This window comes from Nycticebus coucang, chromosome 11 (assembly GCF_027406575.1).
Source record: "Nycticebus coucang isolate mNycCou1 chromosome 11, mNycCou1.pri, whole genome shotgun sequence".
Taxonomy (NCBI): Eukaryota; Metazoa; Chordata; class Mammalia; order Primates; family Lorisidae; genus Nycticebus; species Nycticebus coucang.
The window spans coordinates 109,742,620-109,761,328 of NC_069790.1; the positions used below are offsets into that span (position 1 = coordinate 109,742,620).

General features: G+C 42.0%; 1 protein-coding gene across 2 annotated transcripts in view; it reads right to left on the minus strand.

Moving 5' to 3' along the window:
- Nucleotides 1-9,661: 9,661 nt before the first annotated feature.
- KIAA1549 (KIAA1549 ortholog) overlaps nt 9,662-18,709 on the minus strand; it is a 147,327-nt gene continuing 138,279 nt past the window's right edge. The window contains exons 18-20 of one of the 2 annotated variants that reach the window (XM_053553717.1): nt 17,714-17,871; nt 11,373-11,518; nt 9,662-10,635 (exon numbers count right to left, since the gene is read on the minus strand). In XM_053553717.1, the coding sequence (XP_053409692.1) occupies nt 10,429-10,635; nt 11,373-11,518; nt 17,714-17,871 (511 nt within the window). In that variant the 3' untranslated portion in view covers nt 9,662-10,428. Of the gene's footprint in view, nt 10,684-11,372; nt 11,519-17,713; nt 17,872-18,709 lie in introns of both variants that reach the window. The other variant, XM_053553716.1, reaches the window with a different exon arrangement.

Consider the following 18,709-nt stretch of genomic DNA (forward strand, 5'->3'; position numbering starts at 1 on the left):
GTTTTTTTTTGTTTGGCCAGGGCTAGGTTTGAACCCGCCACCTCCGGCATATGGGACCGGCGCCCTACTCCTTGAGCCACAGGCACCGCCCTGGGAATGCAAATAAGTTCTTAAAGGAAATGGAAAGCGCTACTCCAGTGAACACACCAGTGACAAGAAAAGGAAACAGCCTCGTTGTGGACATGGAGACAGTTTTAGTCTGGATGGAAGATCAAACCAGCCACAACATTTTCTTAAGTCAAAACCAAGTCCAGAGCAAGACCCTAACTTGCTTCCATTCTATGAAGGCTGAGAAAGGCGAAGAATCTGCAGAAGAAAAGTTGGAAGTTAGTAGATGTTGGTTCATGAAGTTCAAGGAAAGAAGTCATCTTTGTAACATAAAAGTTCAAGGTGAACCTGCAGGAGAAGCTGCAGCAAGTGATCCAGAAGATCTAGCTAAGATTATTGATGGAGGTGGCTGCACTGAACAACAGATTTTCAGTGTAGACGAGACAGTCTTCTATTGGAGGATGCCATGTATGACTACCCTAGCTAGAGAAGTCAAGTCAGTGCCTGACTTGAAACTCCAAAGGACAGGCTGACTCTTTTGTTAGTGGCTTATGGAGCTGGTGACTTGAAGGTGAAGCCAGTGCTCATTGACTTCTCTGAAAATCCTAGGGCCCTTAAGAATTATGCTAAATCTACTCTGCTCTAGAAATGGAACAGTAAAGCCTGGAAAACTGCACTTGTGTTTATGGCATGGTTATGAATATTTTAAGCCCATTGTTGAGACCTACTATTCAAAAAAAACAAAAAAACCCCTTTCAAAAGGAATGCTCAATGCTTTTTGACAATGCACGTGGTCACCCAAGAGCTCTCATGGAGATGTGCAAAGTGACTAATGTTGTTTTCAGTCTTAGAAACTATACATTCATTCTGCAGCCCCAGATCAAAAAGGAATTTTGACTTTCAAGTGGTATACTTTAAGAAACACAGTTCTTAAGGCTATAGCTACCATAGACAGTAATTCCTCTGATGGATCTATTAAAAGTACATGGAAAATTTCCCAGGAAGGATTCACCATGCCATTAAGAACATTCATGATTCAGGGGAAGAGGTCACAACATCAGTGTTAACAGGAGTTTGAAAGAAGTTGATTCTAACCCTTATGGTTAACTTTGAAGGATTCAATACTTCAGTGGAGGGAGGAACTGCATATGTGGTGGAAATAGCAAGAGAACTAGAATTAGAAGTGCAACCTGAGGTGGGTGTGGTGGCTCACACCCGTAACCCTACTGCTCTGGGAGGCTGAGGCGGGTGGATTGCTTAAGCTGGCAAGTTCGAGACCAGCCTGAGCAAAAGTGAGATCCTGTTTCTACCAAAAATAGAAAAAAAACTGAGGCAAGAGGATCCCTCAAGCCCAAGTTTGAGGTTGCTGTGTGCGATGATGCCACAGCTCTCTACCCAGGATGACAGTTTGAGATTCTGTCTCAAAAAAATAAAAAAAAAGAAGAAGTGGAACCTGAAGATGTGACTGAATTGCTGCAATCTCGTAGTCAAACTTGAATAGAGGAGTTGCTTCTTATGGATGAGCCAAGCACGTGGTTTCTTGAGATGAGATATTTCCTCCTAGTGAAGATGCTGTGAACATTGCTGAAATTACAACAAAAGATTTAAAATATTCCATAAACTTAGTTGATAAAAAAGCTGTAGGAATTGAGAGGATTGACTCCAATTTTTGAAAGTTCTACTATGGGTCAAATGCTACCAAACAGCATTCCATGCTACACAGAAATCTTTCATCAAAGGAAGCATCAATTGTCTGGGCATGGTGACTCATGCCTGTAATCCCAGCACTTGGGAGGCCAAGGCAGGTGCATTGCCTGAGCTCATAGGTTTAAGACCAGCCTGAGCCAGAGTGAGACTCTGTCTCTAAAAAATAGCCAGGTGCACAATGACAACTGCAACCAAAAAAATAGCCGGGTGTTGTGGCGGGTGCCTGTAGTCCCAGCTACTTGGGAGGCTGAGGCAAGAGGATCACTTGAACCCAAGTGTTTGAGGTTGCTGTGAGCTAAGACGCCATAGCACTCTACCAAAGGTGACCAAGTGAGACTGTCTCAAAAAAAAAAAAAAAGGAATAGTCAATTGATGGGGCAAACTTGATTCCTGTCTTATGTTAAGAAATTGCCACAGCCACTCAAATCAGCAACCACCACCCAGATCAGTCAGTAGCCATCAACACAGAAGGAAGACCCTCCTCCAGCAAAACTGGGGAAGACTCCAGTACGCATTAGCATTTTCTAAGAACGAAGTTTTTTTAAGTTGAGGCCCGTACAGTTTTTAAAGACAGAATGTTACTGCATGCTTAATAGACTACAGTATTAGTGAAAACATAACTTTCATGCAGTGGGAAACCACAAATTTCATGGCTTGCTTTATTGTGGTGATCTGAAACTGAATCAGCAGTATCTCCAAGGTAAGCCTATCCTTAACTAATGCATATTTTCAAAATACTGACAGAACCAACCACAACCCAGGCACTCTGAAACAACTTTGCAATATGAGTTGTACCAATAGGTTCTGTGTTTTACACTTTTATAATGCTATACTTTGGCACAAGTACAATAAATAATAGTTTAGCTACACACATGCGGTTTACCTAGACTTGTGGCTATAATTTTTCCAAGTTTTTTTTTTTTTTTGTAGAGACAGAGTCTCACTGTACCGCCCTTGGGTAGAGTGCCGTGGCGTCACACGGCTCACAGCAACCTCTAACTCCTGGGCTTCCGCGATTCTCTTGCCTCAGCCTCCCTAGTAGCTGGGACTACAGGCGCCCGCCACAACGCCCGGCTAATTTTTCCAAGTTTTTAACAGTAGAAAAACCAAACACACGCCACCCTCATCTATCCCAGGAGGAATTGAAATGGCAAGAAAAATGTTTGAGATCTGTGGGGGAAGAAAGATACTCGATAAATTGGGCATTGTCCAACAAGAACATTTCATTAGTTGAATTATCTAATTCAGGCACTGAACCAGTGTTCTTTCTCTTGTTATTCTTTTTCTTTTACCTTAATCTCTGCTTGGCAGGTACAAAGAGGAAGAGGACAAGAAACATCAATTATGGTTCAAATCTATTTTCATTTAAACTCAATGTTCAAGATCTGGGCATGGGACAAACCTGTCCTTTCTTAGAAGCTTTAGCTGGCTGCTTCTATCCTGCAGTAACTCCCTGGTTTTGTCATTTTCAATCCGTTTGCATTCAGAGCATGTAAAATCTTACAGGATAATGTTAGTCACTAATGTTAGAAACTAATGTCACTTAGTGTCTACTGTGATTTTAATGGGTTGTTATTTTTTACCTAAAGCTCTATTTCTTAAAGTATAAAGATTGAAACTGTTATTTTTTAATAACAGATGTCTCACATGTTAGAATATCTGACCATTACATGTGCATGTTTTTAAAATTCCTTTTCAAAAAAAAATTCCTTTTCAAATTTGCTTAAACTTTTATAATACCCTGTTCTTCTGCTATTGGTCTTTTCTAACCCCTTTAAACATCTGAAACATCATTTAAGATCTCTTTCATACTGCTCTAGTTTCTCTAATTGTTAGGTTTGAATTCTCCTTTTGGTTGGTCCTATGAACTCACCTTCTTGAAGGCTGATTTTGTGCTGAGACTTGCAATTGTTAACAGTGGTTTCAACATCCATGGTTGCTGCGGGCCTTGAGAAGTACGGCAGGTCCTGGGCTGTGGATGCGTGGATAGGGCCGTTATTAGTCTGCAGAAGCCCCAGGGCTCTGTCTGAGCTACATTAGCTGTTTTATGATTTTAAATAACTTTAAACTTAGAGAAAAAGCTTTTTTAGAGAAAAGCTACAAAAATGAAAAAGAGGGTTTCTGTATACCATTTGCAGAGCTTCCCATAACATTGAAGTTAGAAAAACCAATAAATTAACCTTTGTATAAGACCTTTAGCTACAGACTTTATTTGGATTTCATGAGTTTTTTCAGCAGTGTCCTCTGCTGTTGCTGCTGTCATTCCAGGACTCCATCCGGGATCCCACATGTCATTTAGATGTTCCACTATGCCTTGAGTTCCCTTTGCTTTCCTAAGTTCCAAAGGGTTCTTATTTTCTTTGGTTTTGTAAACAACTCCAAGTTCACCCTATTGCCTTTCAAGATTGTATGGGCTTTAGTCTTCTCATTCATCTTTCTAAATTATAATAGAATCCTAATCTTTTAATCCTAAGATGAATCTGTTCTTAGTAGACGCATCAATTTGATTAGTGCATAGCAATCAAACAAAACAGTGAGTAGAAGGGAGAGGCACCATAAATGGGAGTGGAAACAATTCTGCAAATTCCATACACTGAATAGCTTCAACTTCCCTTCTTTGGAATGTGAAAGTACTAAGGACAGGGACACGAAATTAAGAGAACCAAAAAAATCACCTCATCCAACTTTTCATGTTTTACAAATGAGAAGAGAATCACGTTGCAAAGGAAATAAACAGAAAATATCACTTGGACACCATTTCATAGCATTTATTGACATTTCCATTTAAAATGCTAGGAAAGCTGTATAAATTGTAAACATGGAAACCAAACACTTGCATAAATTATTTCAAAAACTCTACAGCACATTAGAAAACAGTGCAGCTAATCAAAGGGTAGAAACATAAACGACAAATAGAAGGGAAGGTTCAATTACTAAATCATATACCCTTACTGAGATTTAAGTGCCTGTTTGTGACCAGCAAACCATGATTGTCAAGTTCAAGTTGCAGGATTGATGCCACAGATGGCTTCAATTTGCTCTGCACATTTTCGTACATTAATCTCTTAATCTAGGGATGGGGGTGCAGGGAGAGTCAGAAGAACATGGACCTTGACAATGTAGGAGGAAACAAGTCAGCATCCCACAGTGGCTCTACTGAGCAACCTTTCCTGTTCATGCTCATGTTAACCTCATCTCCAGCCTCCCAGGTGATGCTCTGGACGATGGTCAGGTGGATGGCATTTCTAAGCCCTTTTCTGAAACAAGTCGTCTGATGCTTACAGCAACTGAATTAACAGATGGGAGCCCCAATCCCTCTCGTACCTCCCTCCTCTTCCCCCACATCTACAGGAGGGACAGTACTGGGTGTCTGGATTGAAGTTGGCCCTGTGTTATTTCCAAGTTGCACACTTAAGAAGTCAAGTCATGAATACTAGAAGTCTGGGAGGCATGAGAAAAGATTATTCATGATGCTCCAAACAGTCCAGAAAGGTTCTGTGTAATCAGGGACCACGAGATTCACATCACTCCAATTTCTTTTATCTGCCCCTTCTACATAGTTACTCTTTCTTTCGAAGTGAAGCAGCCCCTGAAAAACCTGGAGCAAGAAGGAAAAGGAAGGAGCCTAGACAATTATCTACCCTGTGGGAAACTGATCTGGACTAGAGTGCACCAGATTAAGACATTCACTGCTCTCTTGCTTTCTCACTGGTTCCTAACTTAGTTTCACGTTTCCAAAGGCATTTAATATTCTTTTCCTAAGTTGCCATGCTGCTGTGTCTAAGACAAACTGTCAAGTGTACTGTTACACATATAAGCATGGACTTCGCACTGTACTTTAACATTTTAGTTTTCAATTTCAAGTCTTAACAGTAGAAAAACAGAATCCTAAACACTGACAATCACTTCCAAGAATATCAAAAGAAACCCAAGAAACCCCAAATGTGCACACTCTTTGTTCATTAGGTAACAAACATAAATCTATATTTTATGTGTATGTTACAGCAGGTGCTCATAGAAACCCCTCTCATCTGTTATAAGGATGTCTAGTAATGTGTTGGATTCAGTGTAAAAACGAACTTCTATCGACCATACCATCAAAATGTAGTTCTGCGTTCACACGGTACAGAAGTGGACTTCCTTGGGCTCTTGCCCAGAGCAAATGTGGATAAGCAGGCTCTTCAGACTGGCTTGGGAGCCTTGCTCTGGAGGTAGAAAAGACTGACCATGACAAAAATCCTACTAAAGTCAACATGGGAGTGAAGAGCGGAGTCCCCCTGCCCAGAACCTTAACCAGCTTTCTTTCCAGCCCACAAATTCATTCACATCTAAGGAACTTGAATGAAAGGAGTAAGACAGACTTAATTATGAACTTGTGAATGACTGCAACGCATACCAGTGTCAGAGTGGCAGCGCTCACAAAGAGGTTGTGCAAAGGCAATGAAACTGACCCTGTCCCTGGGGTACAAGAGGTTCCCACAGCACTTAACTACCTATTTCAGCCCAAATCTTTCTGGGCACACCTTCGCCTCTGCTTTGCAGAACAAGCCTCATGCCTGGAAATAGCTGCTTGGTAAACACCCACGGCTTAAAAACCATCCACCCCTCCCACCCCCTAAACCAAAACATACTAAAATAAAATTTGGAGAAAAACATGTAGGTAGTAGTGAAGAAGCTGAATATATTTACTTATAGCCTGCTATGCTCTACAATAGATTTAGCATGGCCAAGTGGCTGACCCTGATCAATGAAATCTACTCTAAGTAACAATGTTCGGTGTCATGACCATCATTTTCATCCTCTTTCCTTCCCTCCCCCACACTGCAGCACATTCTCTGTTGACCTTCACAGACCTTGTCATTTCCTCACAAACATATTCTCCCAGCACCTTTCTCCTACAGAAAACTCCCTAAACTATACATTTAAGGATTTTTGTCCCCATATTGCATCAAATGAGGATCAAGTTCACTTTCAATGATGGCTTCACCCAATTTCTACATCACTGTCTGCTCTCAGCTCTTCCCACATCATCTCATCATTTGCCTGGGTTGTTTCCCTGTCTTCATCAAAGCAGCTTCTGAAGCTGACTTGTTCCCCAGATCCCACCATTTCCAAACATGCAATGGCTACGACTTCTTCTGGGTGCCTAATGCACTTATGTACTTTGAATAAATTTTATTGGTGTTTAAACCACGTCAGTTGTCTGTATCACCTTCTTTTATACCCATCTGTACTATCTTACATGCTAAGATCTCAGAAAGCAGGGCTCAATGTCCGCTGAGTTATTTCATGCCAGAAACAGCAGAAAGTCAGGAGCAGAAAGATGTTGAACAAAGGCTATTTGATAATTAGTGGAGAAAGACATATAGTTAAAACCAAAACAGGAGCAAGGAAGGTAAGTCACACTGGCCTTGCAGCCTTGCTCTGGACACCTGTGTATAAATCCAGTCACTGGAAGATCACAGCAGATCACACCACCCATCCCAGGCATCCACACAGCATTTCACATTCCTCAAGAGATGTTTGTTTGCACACAGGATTGGATCTGATTCTCATAACTAGAGATCTTGGGAGGTGGTGGTGGTGGGGTCTGTTCTTGTTTGGCTGATAGGGAGAATGAGGTTCACAAGAGGAACCAAACACAGCGAGTTAGTCACAAAGCAGACTGCGAAAAATCGTTTCTCCAAACATTTTGACTCAATTTATAACAATCAATGGTAACACTCAATTGTGTTACCACTACAATTTTTAAAATAGGAAAAAAGAGCAGACATAAAATTTAGCTTTTCACTTTAGAGTGTCTCAGTATATGGAACTCCAAAGCCACATATGATCAAAATGAGGACCCTTCTTTTAATTAACATTAACTGAGTGCTCAACCGGCTGAGTATGGTGACTGGTAAAACTGTCACAGCGAGTTTTTACAGGAAATGTGCAAACTGAGTGTGCTTTACTACCAACGACAGAGTGCTGTGACCCCATGTGGCCTACTCACACCGTGCAACAATCTCAGTTGTTTATTATACGTCATCTTTGGTCTTGACATCTGTTTAAAGGTGTATTGGTTCTAAGAATAAAAATACAGGTAGAATCCCTTTATGATAGTTTGAAAGGCATCAAAATTCCTGTTGCAGTCGAGCCCCTTTGAAACACTCCTTTTTGCAATGTACTAAGAAGTTAGCCTTTTTTTTATGATATCAAGCAGAATGGGAGAGAAAGGGCCAATTATTCCATTTGCTGTCACACAATTTGAATTTATTGTAGGGTATCCATAATTAAATTCTACTTGGGGCCAGGCACAGTGGCTCACACCTGTAATCCCAGTACTTTGGGAGGCCAAGGTGGGAGAATCATTTGAGGCCAGGAGTTTGATACTAGCCTGGGCAATCTAGCGAGACCCCCATGTCTACAAAAAAAATTTTTTCAATTAGCCAGGCATGGTGGTGTGCATCTGTAGTCCCAGCTGCTCAGGAGGCTAAGGCATGAGGATTGCTTGAGTCTAGCAGTTTGAGATTGGAGTGGGCTCTGATGACACCATTGCACTCTGACCGGGGAGGCAGCATTCCCTGTGCCAATTTGAATTTAATCTTCCTGCAAAGAGAATCCTCCACTTTGGGGAAAGCCTGGTGTTAAACCAAGAACAAGAGATAAGAAATCAAGCCCAGTGGGGGCCTTCTCTCCCACACTATTTGGAGCCTCTGACGACTTCCTGACAGCAAGTTGCCAGCCCTTTATCCAACATCTTCAAAAGATTATTCTCCTATACCTCTTCTCTTTTCCAGAACCAACTGTCCCCACAGTGTAAGACTCTAAGTGTGTATGACAGGCTTAATTCATTAATGAAGTCATGAATCATGACTCTGAAACCCAATGTTAACAGGCTGGAAATCTGCTTTAGCTATTTTCAGTTCTCAAAGTTTGACACATATAAACAGATTAGATTAGTCACAGCCTCAAATTCTACCCATTCGTCTGTTACTTAGTTAGAAGGCAGTCATGCACCATCATAATGTTTTGGCCAACAGTGGAGTGCTTATGTGAAGATGGCCCCATACGATTATAATACTGTATTTTTATTGTACCTTCTCTATGTTTAGATACACAAATACTTACCATTGTGTTATAATTGCCTACAGCATCCAGTATAGTAACACAGGTACTGGTTTGTAGCCCAGGAGGCTACACCAAATAGCCTAGGTGTGTAGAAGGCTGCACCACGTGGGTTTGTGTAAGTACACTCTCCTGTCACATCATGACAAAATCACCTAGGAACAGTCTTTTCAGAATGTATCCCCATCATTAAGCGACTCATGACTGTATTAGTTGATCTAATAAAAAGAGGTTCCAAGTGAAAATCTCTTATCTATGCCTGCTTTTCTTCTGAGTTTCACTCAGGTACCAGAAAACACAATGGCCCTTGTTGCTATCGTCCCTACCATAATTTGGAAAGTGGGGAAATGGTGACGTTAGGAGTAGATCTTAACAGAGATGATTCTCTCTCAAACCCAAAGTGCCCAAAATAGTTTTAATAGTCACGCAACAGAGTAACGGGACAGTAAATCAGACATGAGAAGCAGCTCTCTCCTTTCTCTGTGGTCTCAAAGCTCTTCTTTACATTTCTTGATTCATTACAGAGAGGCTGAACCAAACTCAATTTCATTTCCGGGTCTTGAACACAGAGAATGCAATTGCTAGGGATGCAGTCATAATCATTTGGTGGTCCTAGGAATTTCGTTAAGTTCTGCTTACATAAGACTTCCCATTCAAACGTAATTAGTGAGCGAATCACCAGCAGGGTGCAAGGATTGGTTAGGATCTCTCGAAAGCCTCATTCTATAGAACGGGCTTTAAGACAGGGGCTGTATGTGCCCAGTTAGCAAACAGCAAACACAACTAAAAAATGTAAATCTGAACTATGATATGTAATTTGAATAACCAAATAAATGTTAACCTTTTCCCCCACCTCAAACAAAATGGAACCTTCAACATATCCTTCCACTGGAAAAGCCAAATCTCCATTTCAGACATGAAGGTGATGGGGCCCTTGGAGCGGTAGCACCAGAAGGAGGAAGAATGTAGTGATGGCTTCGTTTGGAGTCATCAGGCTTTACAACCTATCATTTGGTTTCTCACTGGTAGCTCTGTAAAATTCCCAAACAGTATTCTTGCCGTTAATATTACTATTAAAATAAGTTCCTATGGAGTAAAAGAGGGAAATCAAGCTGTTAATAAAATGTCTTCAAATCTCTTTTCTCAGAAAACAAAGCAGCAGGTTCATAGTACACATCAGACCAAATCCCACGGGAACACTTGATTCCTGTAATCCTCGTACCATCTACACATTTTAATCTTTTGCCTTTAATAAAGGAGACTAATTTAGTAATTTTGTTAGCTTGGGTTTGTGTTTTGTTTTTGTGAAGTGCTGTTGGCTGTTGGCCAAAGTACGTAACTTTGAATGCCTGAACCCAAGTGTTCACAAAATTGCCAACACAGTAAAAGTATCATGAGCTGTCACATGACTTATGGCATCTTCTGAAATTGCAACTTGCTCCCTTACTTGGGCAGCTCTCTTGGGAGATGCTCGTTCCTCTTACAAACACCCTCTCAGTTGATTTCCTTTGGGTCTTGCTTCCACGGGAAGCGGATACTTGGCAAATCTGCAGGTGCCCCCGATCAGCTGTGGAAGTTCTGGACGGTGCTCTGTTTCTGGGAGAGCCGGAGGAGCTCCTCGCGGATCGCTTTGATGAGAGAGGCCGAGGAGTGGCCAGCCTGGAGGTCTTCTGTGGAGCTGGTGGGGTAACCCAGGCTGGGGCCCTGCAGCCCCCGGTGGGGGAGGTTCCCAGGAGGAGCTGAGGGCTCCCTGCCTGAAGTCCTTGGCACCTGAAATAGCGGTGAAGAAGAATACTCTTGATGTCCAAGCATGTGTGTCTGAAAAACATGGCAAATGTTACTGTACTTCCCAAGCAAAAACAAGCAGGAGAATCACATTCAAAGCTAATTTCCTCTCACTGAGTAAGAGCATCCAACCACAGAAGAATCTACCATGTCAGCTGGCAAGGCACAGAAATGCCAGGGAAGTTGTAGCATAACGATAAGGATAAAACAAAAGGTAACATTTTGGTTTCATACATTAATTTACCTCTTGAGGACAAAAAAGTTTTGAGAAAAATAAATGAAAATACTTGTGGAAATAATCTGTGTCCATAGTGAGTAACAGAAGCTTCAAAAAGACACTGCATGCCTTAAAGCACCCCAAACTGTGTGCTTATTACAAAATCACCTACTCGAGGTGGTCATGTTGCAAATGACACTAATAAGCCCACAATGAAGCACAAATGGGAGGTAAGGTCATGAGTATTTAAATAGAGATCACACAGATTTTCATCACCTATAGATTCAAATTCACTCAAGTCTGAAGTCTGCCTCGAGAAAACCTGTACACTTTTTAAAAGCCAGATGCTAAAAACTATAAGCAAAAGCACAACCAGTGGAGGGCAATAAAGGAGATTAAAACCTTTTTAAAGAAAAGTTTCAGAAAGGGAGCCCCAAAGCAGAAGCAGCTAAATTAAGTGATTATGTCTACGTTTTTAATAACAACCCAAACACAAGATACTCACGGCCTCTCTCCGGCCCCCTTCATCTTCCCCATATGAAGGCCAGCCTGGCCCTCCGTACTGGCCACCTCTGCTTGGTGGGATTTCCACCGGCTGAGCCCCGATTCTGCTCGCTATTCCCACCTGGGTCAGGTGCTGGATCTGGGAGCCTGGAAGGGACACAGCAGAGAGGTCGGGTCAGTGTTCATAAGAGGGAGACAGAGGGTGCCAAGAAAGACACTGTCAGCTCTGACCACTGCATCCCGTTAAGGACAAGCGGTAATGGACACGGTTCAAACTCGGCACCAATCCTATGTCCAGAGATGACACTTTGTAAGAAAAACAGATGGCAAGATCTTGGTTCCTGGGCTTTTATTTCCTTTTAATCCAGAAGTTAACAGTGATGCTTTTCTTTTCCTGACTGGCCATCAGGACTGGGATAAAGAGCACAGTAGAGGGCACCTTCCCTTCCTTTCTGTAAAGTTTGGAAGAAAGAATGAGCTCATTTATTGAAAATGGAGTGAAAGGCTCTGGAGCCACTTTTCAAAAGTCAGATGCTAAAAACTGTGAGCAAACAGGGAAGTGGAGGGGAGTAAAGGAGATTAAAACCTGGCCTCTTTCTGCTTGTGGCTATGAGATTCACAAGGAACTGGATATATAATACACCTTTTCTGTTAAAAGGCAAGTTATATACTCATTTGAATTCAGAATATTAAGGTACATTTTCATTATATTGTTTCTGTAATTTAGCTCTAGCACAATTAAAACCATCCCCTAGCCTTGTCGGTGAGGTATGCCTATGGCAAAGCCAGAAGATTCTCTGAAGCTACTTCTCCTACACTCAGGCATCCAGGTCCAGCGTGCCTGGGTAAGCCAGGCATTAACCAGTATGTTTCCCCTTCACCTATTTGTGGCCTATGGAAAACATCCCTATTTTGCAAATTAAGGGATTAATCTGTAAGCACTATGAAATAGAGTACTTATTTCCACCAAAGGCCCCTGAGATCAGCTGTTCCACCCAGGATGCTCAGAGTGGTACTGCAACGACCCTGAGCATTCTCAGAGCAGAGGGAGGCAGCCTCTTCCATCTGTAAGTGTAGTACTGCTCCTGCTCTGGTTGGCTAATTAACAACCTCATGAATCAACTACATTAAAAAAAAAAGAGCTTCCCTACAAATATAGCTGGACATAAACTGATAACAGGTCAGAGCAATGCACCATACTGGAGCCCCTGTCAGTCACTGCAAATCCCTAACGGTGTTACCGTTGTCAGGACTATCAGTTACTGTTTGCCCAACAGATGCAGCTTGAGCAAACCTTGCAAAGAGCCACAGACGCCACACAGCAATCCCCATCATCTCCGAAGGTGCAAACAATCGCACAGGGTGAGCAGCACACCTTTGTGTTAAGCCACAAGAGCAGCTGGAATCGTAATTTGGACAGAATTTTGTCTCCTACTTTATTCATATAACATCACAGAACAGGCTCCTCCGTGATCTAACATGGAGCCCAGCTCAGCTGCCTGTGCTGCGTGACCCTGAGCCCCAACAGGACCCTGTACTTCTCCATTGAGGATAGAAATATGCCTCTGTGAGTTATTTCAAGAATTGAGGGATAAAAAAATTCACGTTCAACATATAGGAGACAACCAGTAAATCCTAAGTTCCTCCTTTCTGGCTTTTTATGACTTAAATTCATTCGTTTACTCATTTTTAGAGACAGGGTCTTGCTCTGTCACTCAGGCTGGAGTGCCGGCTTAAGTGATCCTCCCACCTCAGCCTCCCAAGTAGCTAAGACTATAGGCATGTGCCACCACGCCCAGTTAATAAAAAAAAAAAAATTACAGAGACAGAGTCTCACTATGTTGCCCAAGCTGGTCTTAAAACTCCTGGCCTCAATCTTCCCGTAGTGCTCTGATTACAGGCATGAACCTCTCTGCATCTGGCTCTCTCTATTTTAAATAGCTGCACATTTACTAATGCATCCCTTTATCACTGGGTATTTAGGAGAGCTAACATTTTTTATGATTACAAATACCCTGGCATATGTAGTTGTCCCCCCATTATTTTGGATTTTAGGGAGTGAGCCTAGATTCCCAGAAGTGAAAATACCAAATCAGAGGCTCCATGAATCCTACTGCCAAACCACTTTGCGGAAGTTTAATGATTTACAACACCACTGCAAAAATATAATAGTGTTAAGAATAATGGGAGCTACGATTTATTGAAAGCTTATGACATGCCGGGCACTATTTTGAGTACTTTACATCTGTCATCTTCTTTAATCAGCCAAACAAACTCAAGAGATAAGTACCACTATCCCATTGTACAGATGAAGAATATGCTAATTTTACCATGTTATTATAAAAATAATTTCACAACTGAAATGATGCCTCACAGTGGCTTTAATTCGCATTTTTAAATCATTTTCAAAATTGGGCCTTTCTCTACGCTTACTTTTCTACGATATACACACATATAAATTTCTCTTGTTGAATTCTTTCTCTTCATCCTTTGCCCACTGATCTTCTCTTTGCCCCTTTATCAATTTCCATGAGCTATACTCTCTAACGAAAATACCTCTTGGCCACAACCTGTTGTAAATTTTTCCCTGGGTACTATTTTCTTTTTGGTCATTTTTAGATATACACATTTGATACATTTCTATAGTCAAACAAATGTTTACATAATTTCGTGATTAATTATCAAAAATAATAATCTTCAAGTGTTTGATAGATGGGATTTCTATGTTCTTCTACATTTTTCGATTAAAAATTAATACATCTTTGTCATGCTCCCACTGAATATGCACAACGTAAGGGTGGAGTATATGGTACACCTCCTGCGTGAGAGACACAATGACCACAGGGAAGTCACCTAACAAATGCAAACACTGTAACCTAATCACTGGTACCCTCATGTTAATCTGAGATTAAAAAAAAAAAAAAAGATCTGAATTTTGTTAGGATACATGCCGTGTTGCCAGCAAGGTTCAAATACACAACAATTAACGGGAGAAGCAAAACTGGCTGCAGACCAAAACACCTGTGAAGTACAGGAAATCTTGTTAAGATGGGGGGGGGGGTACATTATTTATTTTGTCAGCTAACAGGCAATGCAAAATGCAAGAATCTCCTCGAAGACCATCATGGAAAAATATCCACCAATTACTGCAAATTTGAAATTCGCCTACACTACTTTTTTTTTCCTTAGCCTCTCACCCAATATGAACTACTTTCTTGATTGACATTATAAATGTGTATATTCTCCAGAAAGTCAGAAAATAGGAAAATAAATTATTTAACATGTAACACTTCCTGTCTTTAAAGATTCAGCTTTCAAAAAGGAAAATGAAAAAATGAATGGGGAAAATAAATGAGTGACTCTGAGCTTTTGTAAAAATACAGTAAGATAACTTTAAGAATTTTTCAAAGTATGCAGAGTTGTACCAGAAACAGAAACTCTGTTTTTAAACTACATAGAGGTGAGGGAGGCAGCCTCTTTTAGGAGGTGCACCTCTTTTAGAAGCACCAACTGACTTTCACAAATGAAATAGTATCGCTTTTATAGTATCAACCAGTTATGAGTTGAAGTTTTAGGAAACAAAGGAGTAACCTATAATTTGGAGGTACCAATTAGAGTCTCAGACAATGCCATGTAAGAATCCCTGCTCTTTGTGGCGGGCGCCTGTAGTCCCAGCTACTCGGGAGGCTGAGGCAAGAGAATCGCTTAAGCCCAGGAGTTGGAGGTTGCTGTGAGCTGTGTGAGGCCACAGCACTCTACCGAGGGCCATAAAGTGAGACTCTGTCTCTACAAAAAAAAAAAAAAAAGAATCCCTGCTCAGCCCTGCTGGGCACTGCCCCTTGCTATGGTTCTGGAAGGGGTCTCTTAGCTGTTCCACTTGACTTCTGTTGGACCTATTAGGGAAATCAACTATAAAGTATAGTTACATTTGAAAATCTAGGGAATTGGTGGTGCCTGTGGCTTAATGGGTAGGGTGCCAGCCCCATATACCGAGGGTGGTGTGTTCGAACCCAGCCCCGGCCAAACTGCAACAACAAAAAAAATAGCTGGGCGTTGTGGCGGTCACCTGTAGTCCCAACTGCTCGGGAGACTGAGGGAAGAGAATCGCCTGACCCCAGGAATTGGAGGTTGCTGTGAGCTGTGATGCCACAGTACTCTACTGAGGGTGACAAAGTGAGACTCTGTCTCTAAAAAAAAAAAAAAAGAAAGAAAGAAAATCTAGGGAATTACAAAGACCTTCAGACCAATTGCTTATGAACATCAAGCATTTGAAGAGGATTTATTCTGGGTTCAACAATTGAAACAAAACTCTCAGACAAACATTTTTTTCCTTTTCTTTTCAACTCATTTTCTGAAAATAAATTCATTCCTAATCTAATTATAATTATTGAGGACATTCAATTCAGAAAACATCATTTATTTCTCTTTTACCTTAACAAAATTTGGAAAGTACGTCCTTTTCTCATTTACATGTGTCTCAAAAACTGACAAAAACTAAGAGAAGTTAGATTGTTAAGATACAGGTGCTTATAACTCTATTTCTAAAATCAAAAAAATTGAATACAGAAAAAATAAATGTAATCTCTAAATTTTAATTGTGGTCTTTAAAAAGTCCAGTTTCTTTACATTGAATGTACTATTATACTTTTATAAGTAAACCAAATTATAAACATTGACTAATAAATATATTTTAGAATTTTTAAAAACAAAATCTACTTTCTCTCTGGCTTCAAAATTTCTAGAAATTGAGCATGTTAAAATACGTTTAAGAGGGCAGCAACCTGTGGCCAGTCGGTAAGGCGCCAGCCCCATATACCGAGGGTGGTGCACCTCTTTTTCGGCCCCGGCCGAACTGCAACCAAAAAATAGCCGGCGTTGTGGCGGGCGCCTGTAGTCCCAGCTACTCGGGAGGCTGAGGCAAGAGAATCACTTAAGCCCAGGAGTTGGAGGTTGCTGTGAGCTATGTGACACCACGGCACTCTACCAAGGGCCATAAAGTGAAACTCTGTCTCTACAAAAAAAAAAAAAAATACGTTTAAGAACATTAACTGGGAACTTTATTTCCTATATGGAGATATGCTGTATAAATTTTTATCTGAGACTGGGTATAGCTCATGCCTGTAATACTAGCACTCTGGGAGGTCAAGGGGGGAGGATTGCTGAAGGCCAGGAGTTTGAGACCAGCCTGGTAACACAGCAAGACCCCATCCCTATAAAAAATGGAAAAATTAGCCAGGCGTGGTGGTATGCATCTGTAATCCCAGCTATTCACCGTTCATTGCCGTGAGCTATGATGACACCACTGCACTCTAGTCCAGAAGACAGAGTGAGATTCTGTCTTTAAAAGATAAAAATAAATATAAAAATTGTATCTGAAGTCCAGGGAATAGTGAAAGCAAAATCCTTTAAATCCTAATTTTTTTTTTTAAGCAGCTGTGTGCAAAGACACAAAAATGACAAAGTGATGAGAAGGTCACTTCAGAAAATGTAATTGTTTGCTATTACATCATCAGGTGAAAGCTGTCCTAGTAACCCAGCAACCACACTAAGATAATTCTTTTTTTTTTTTTGCAATTTTTGGCTGGGCCTGGGTTTGAACCTGCCACCTCCGTTATGTGGGGCTGGCACCCTACTCCTTTGAGCCACAGGCGCTGCCCCCTAAGATAATTCTTTTAATCAGGACTTGACTGAGCAGAAAGGAGCTAGGACAGTGCCACAGCAGCCACGCCTTCTCACAGGCCTCACACCACTGCCTCTGCCTGTGTGTAGTAGCAGAGGAGGCAAGACTTGGGCACAGGGCAGGAAAAAGTGACGAGGAAGTAAGAGAAGGGAAGAAGATTAACAAGGTGGAAGTGGAAAACGGGGTGTTAGGGTATTAGGAGAAAACAGCACTTGTGCCCTCCCCAAAGTGACAAAAGAAAACAAAAATCTCCCTCCTGTCACTGTCCAGCACTTTGACAGCTGCCCCTTACAAGCTGGAGAAGCAAACTTCTTTAAAACAAACACATTTTCATGTCATGCCAAGGGCTCAGACCGCTCTTCCTTTTTCTGTAAAGATTTAGAAATGTTTCTTCTGGAGGCGGCATGCTGAGAATTACATGAGAAGGGGCTGGCTCAGGAGATCAGTAGCTGTCAGCCTTGGGGATCTCAGCCACTTTCCATTTCCCAGGGCCCTGCCTTTATCTCCGATAGGATCCGAGGGACAACAGCCCTGCCCAGGGGACCAGACTGCTGCATGCTGGACACCAGTGCTCCAGAAGGTCTGACATGTGGTCTTCCCCAAGTTAGCCAAAAAGCACAAGTCCTACAGCTCAGAAATGCCAACTAAACAGTCTTGTGTACCTGTGGTGCCCCCAACAGGCCGAGGCCGGGCTACTGATGGCATCTCCTCAGTATAGATCCCACGGGCAGCAAAAGGGGCTTCGGCCACTGCTTGCGGCTGCTGGGACTCAGGAGGTGCCAACTCTGAAGACTGCAGCAAACCGGAGCCAAGACTTGGCCTGAAGGCAAAGCACACATGAGCATCAGGATACCAAGCCCTAGCTCTGAGACCCACTAGGCCCACCCCAGCCCATGTGTCTACCTGCTCAGCCATCTCCTTTCCCAGAGGCCAGAACACATTTTTCCTGTTCCCTGACGGCAGGGACTTCTATTTGCCTCTATCTCCGGCACTGAGAGCAGGCCTGGAGGACAGCTGACATTGACCAATCTCTGTCCCATGACTAGATACATTTTTTCCATCAAAAAAAAAAAAGGCTACTGGGCGCAGTGGCTCACACCTGTAATCCTAGCACTCTGGGAGGCCGAGGTGGCTGGATTGCCTGAGCTTACAGGATCAAGACCAGCCTGAGCAAGAGCGAGACCCCATCTCTAAAAATAGCCAGGCGTTATGGTGGGTACCTGTAGAGCTGCTCAGAAGGCTGAGGCAAAAGAATTGCTTAAGCCCAAGAGTTGAAGGTTGCTGTGAGCTATGATACCACAGCACTTCATGGAGGGCGACAAAGTGAGACTTTGTCTTTAAAAAAAAAAATGGAAGAAATACTTTACCTTCCAGATCAAATGGAGGCACAGCTGACGTTCCAGGGCCTGTTAATCTCTGGCCTCTCGCTAACACTGCAGCTGTCACCCTGCTGCTTATCAGCACCACCCAGGGAAAATGAACATGGGATGCCCTTGCCACACCCAGACAAATTCAAACACAATCTCTAACGCTACAGATGATTCTGTTGCCCACCAACTCTGGAAACTAGTGTGCTAAAGTACTCCTCCAACCTGTTCTACTCATAAAATCACCAACTCTACCAATAGTCACCATACTAGAAATTAAAGTTGATAATT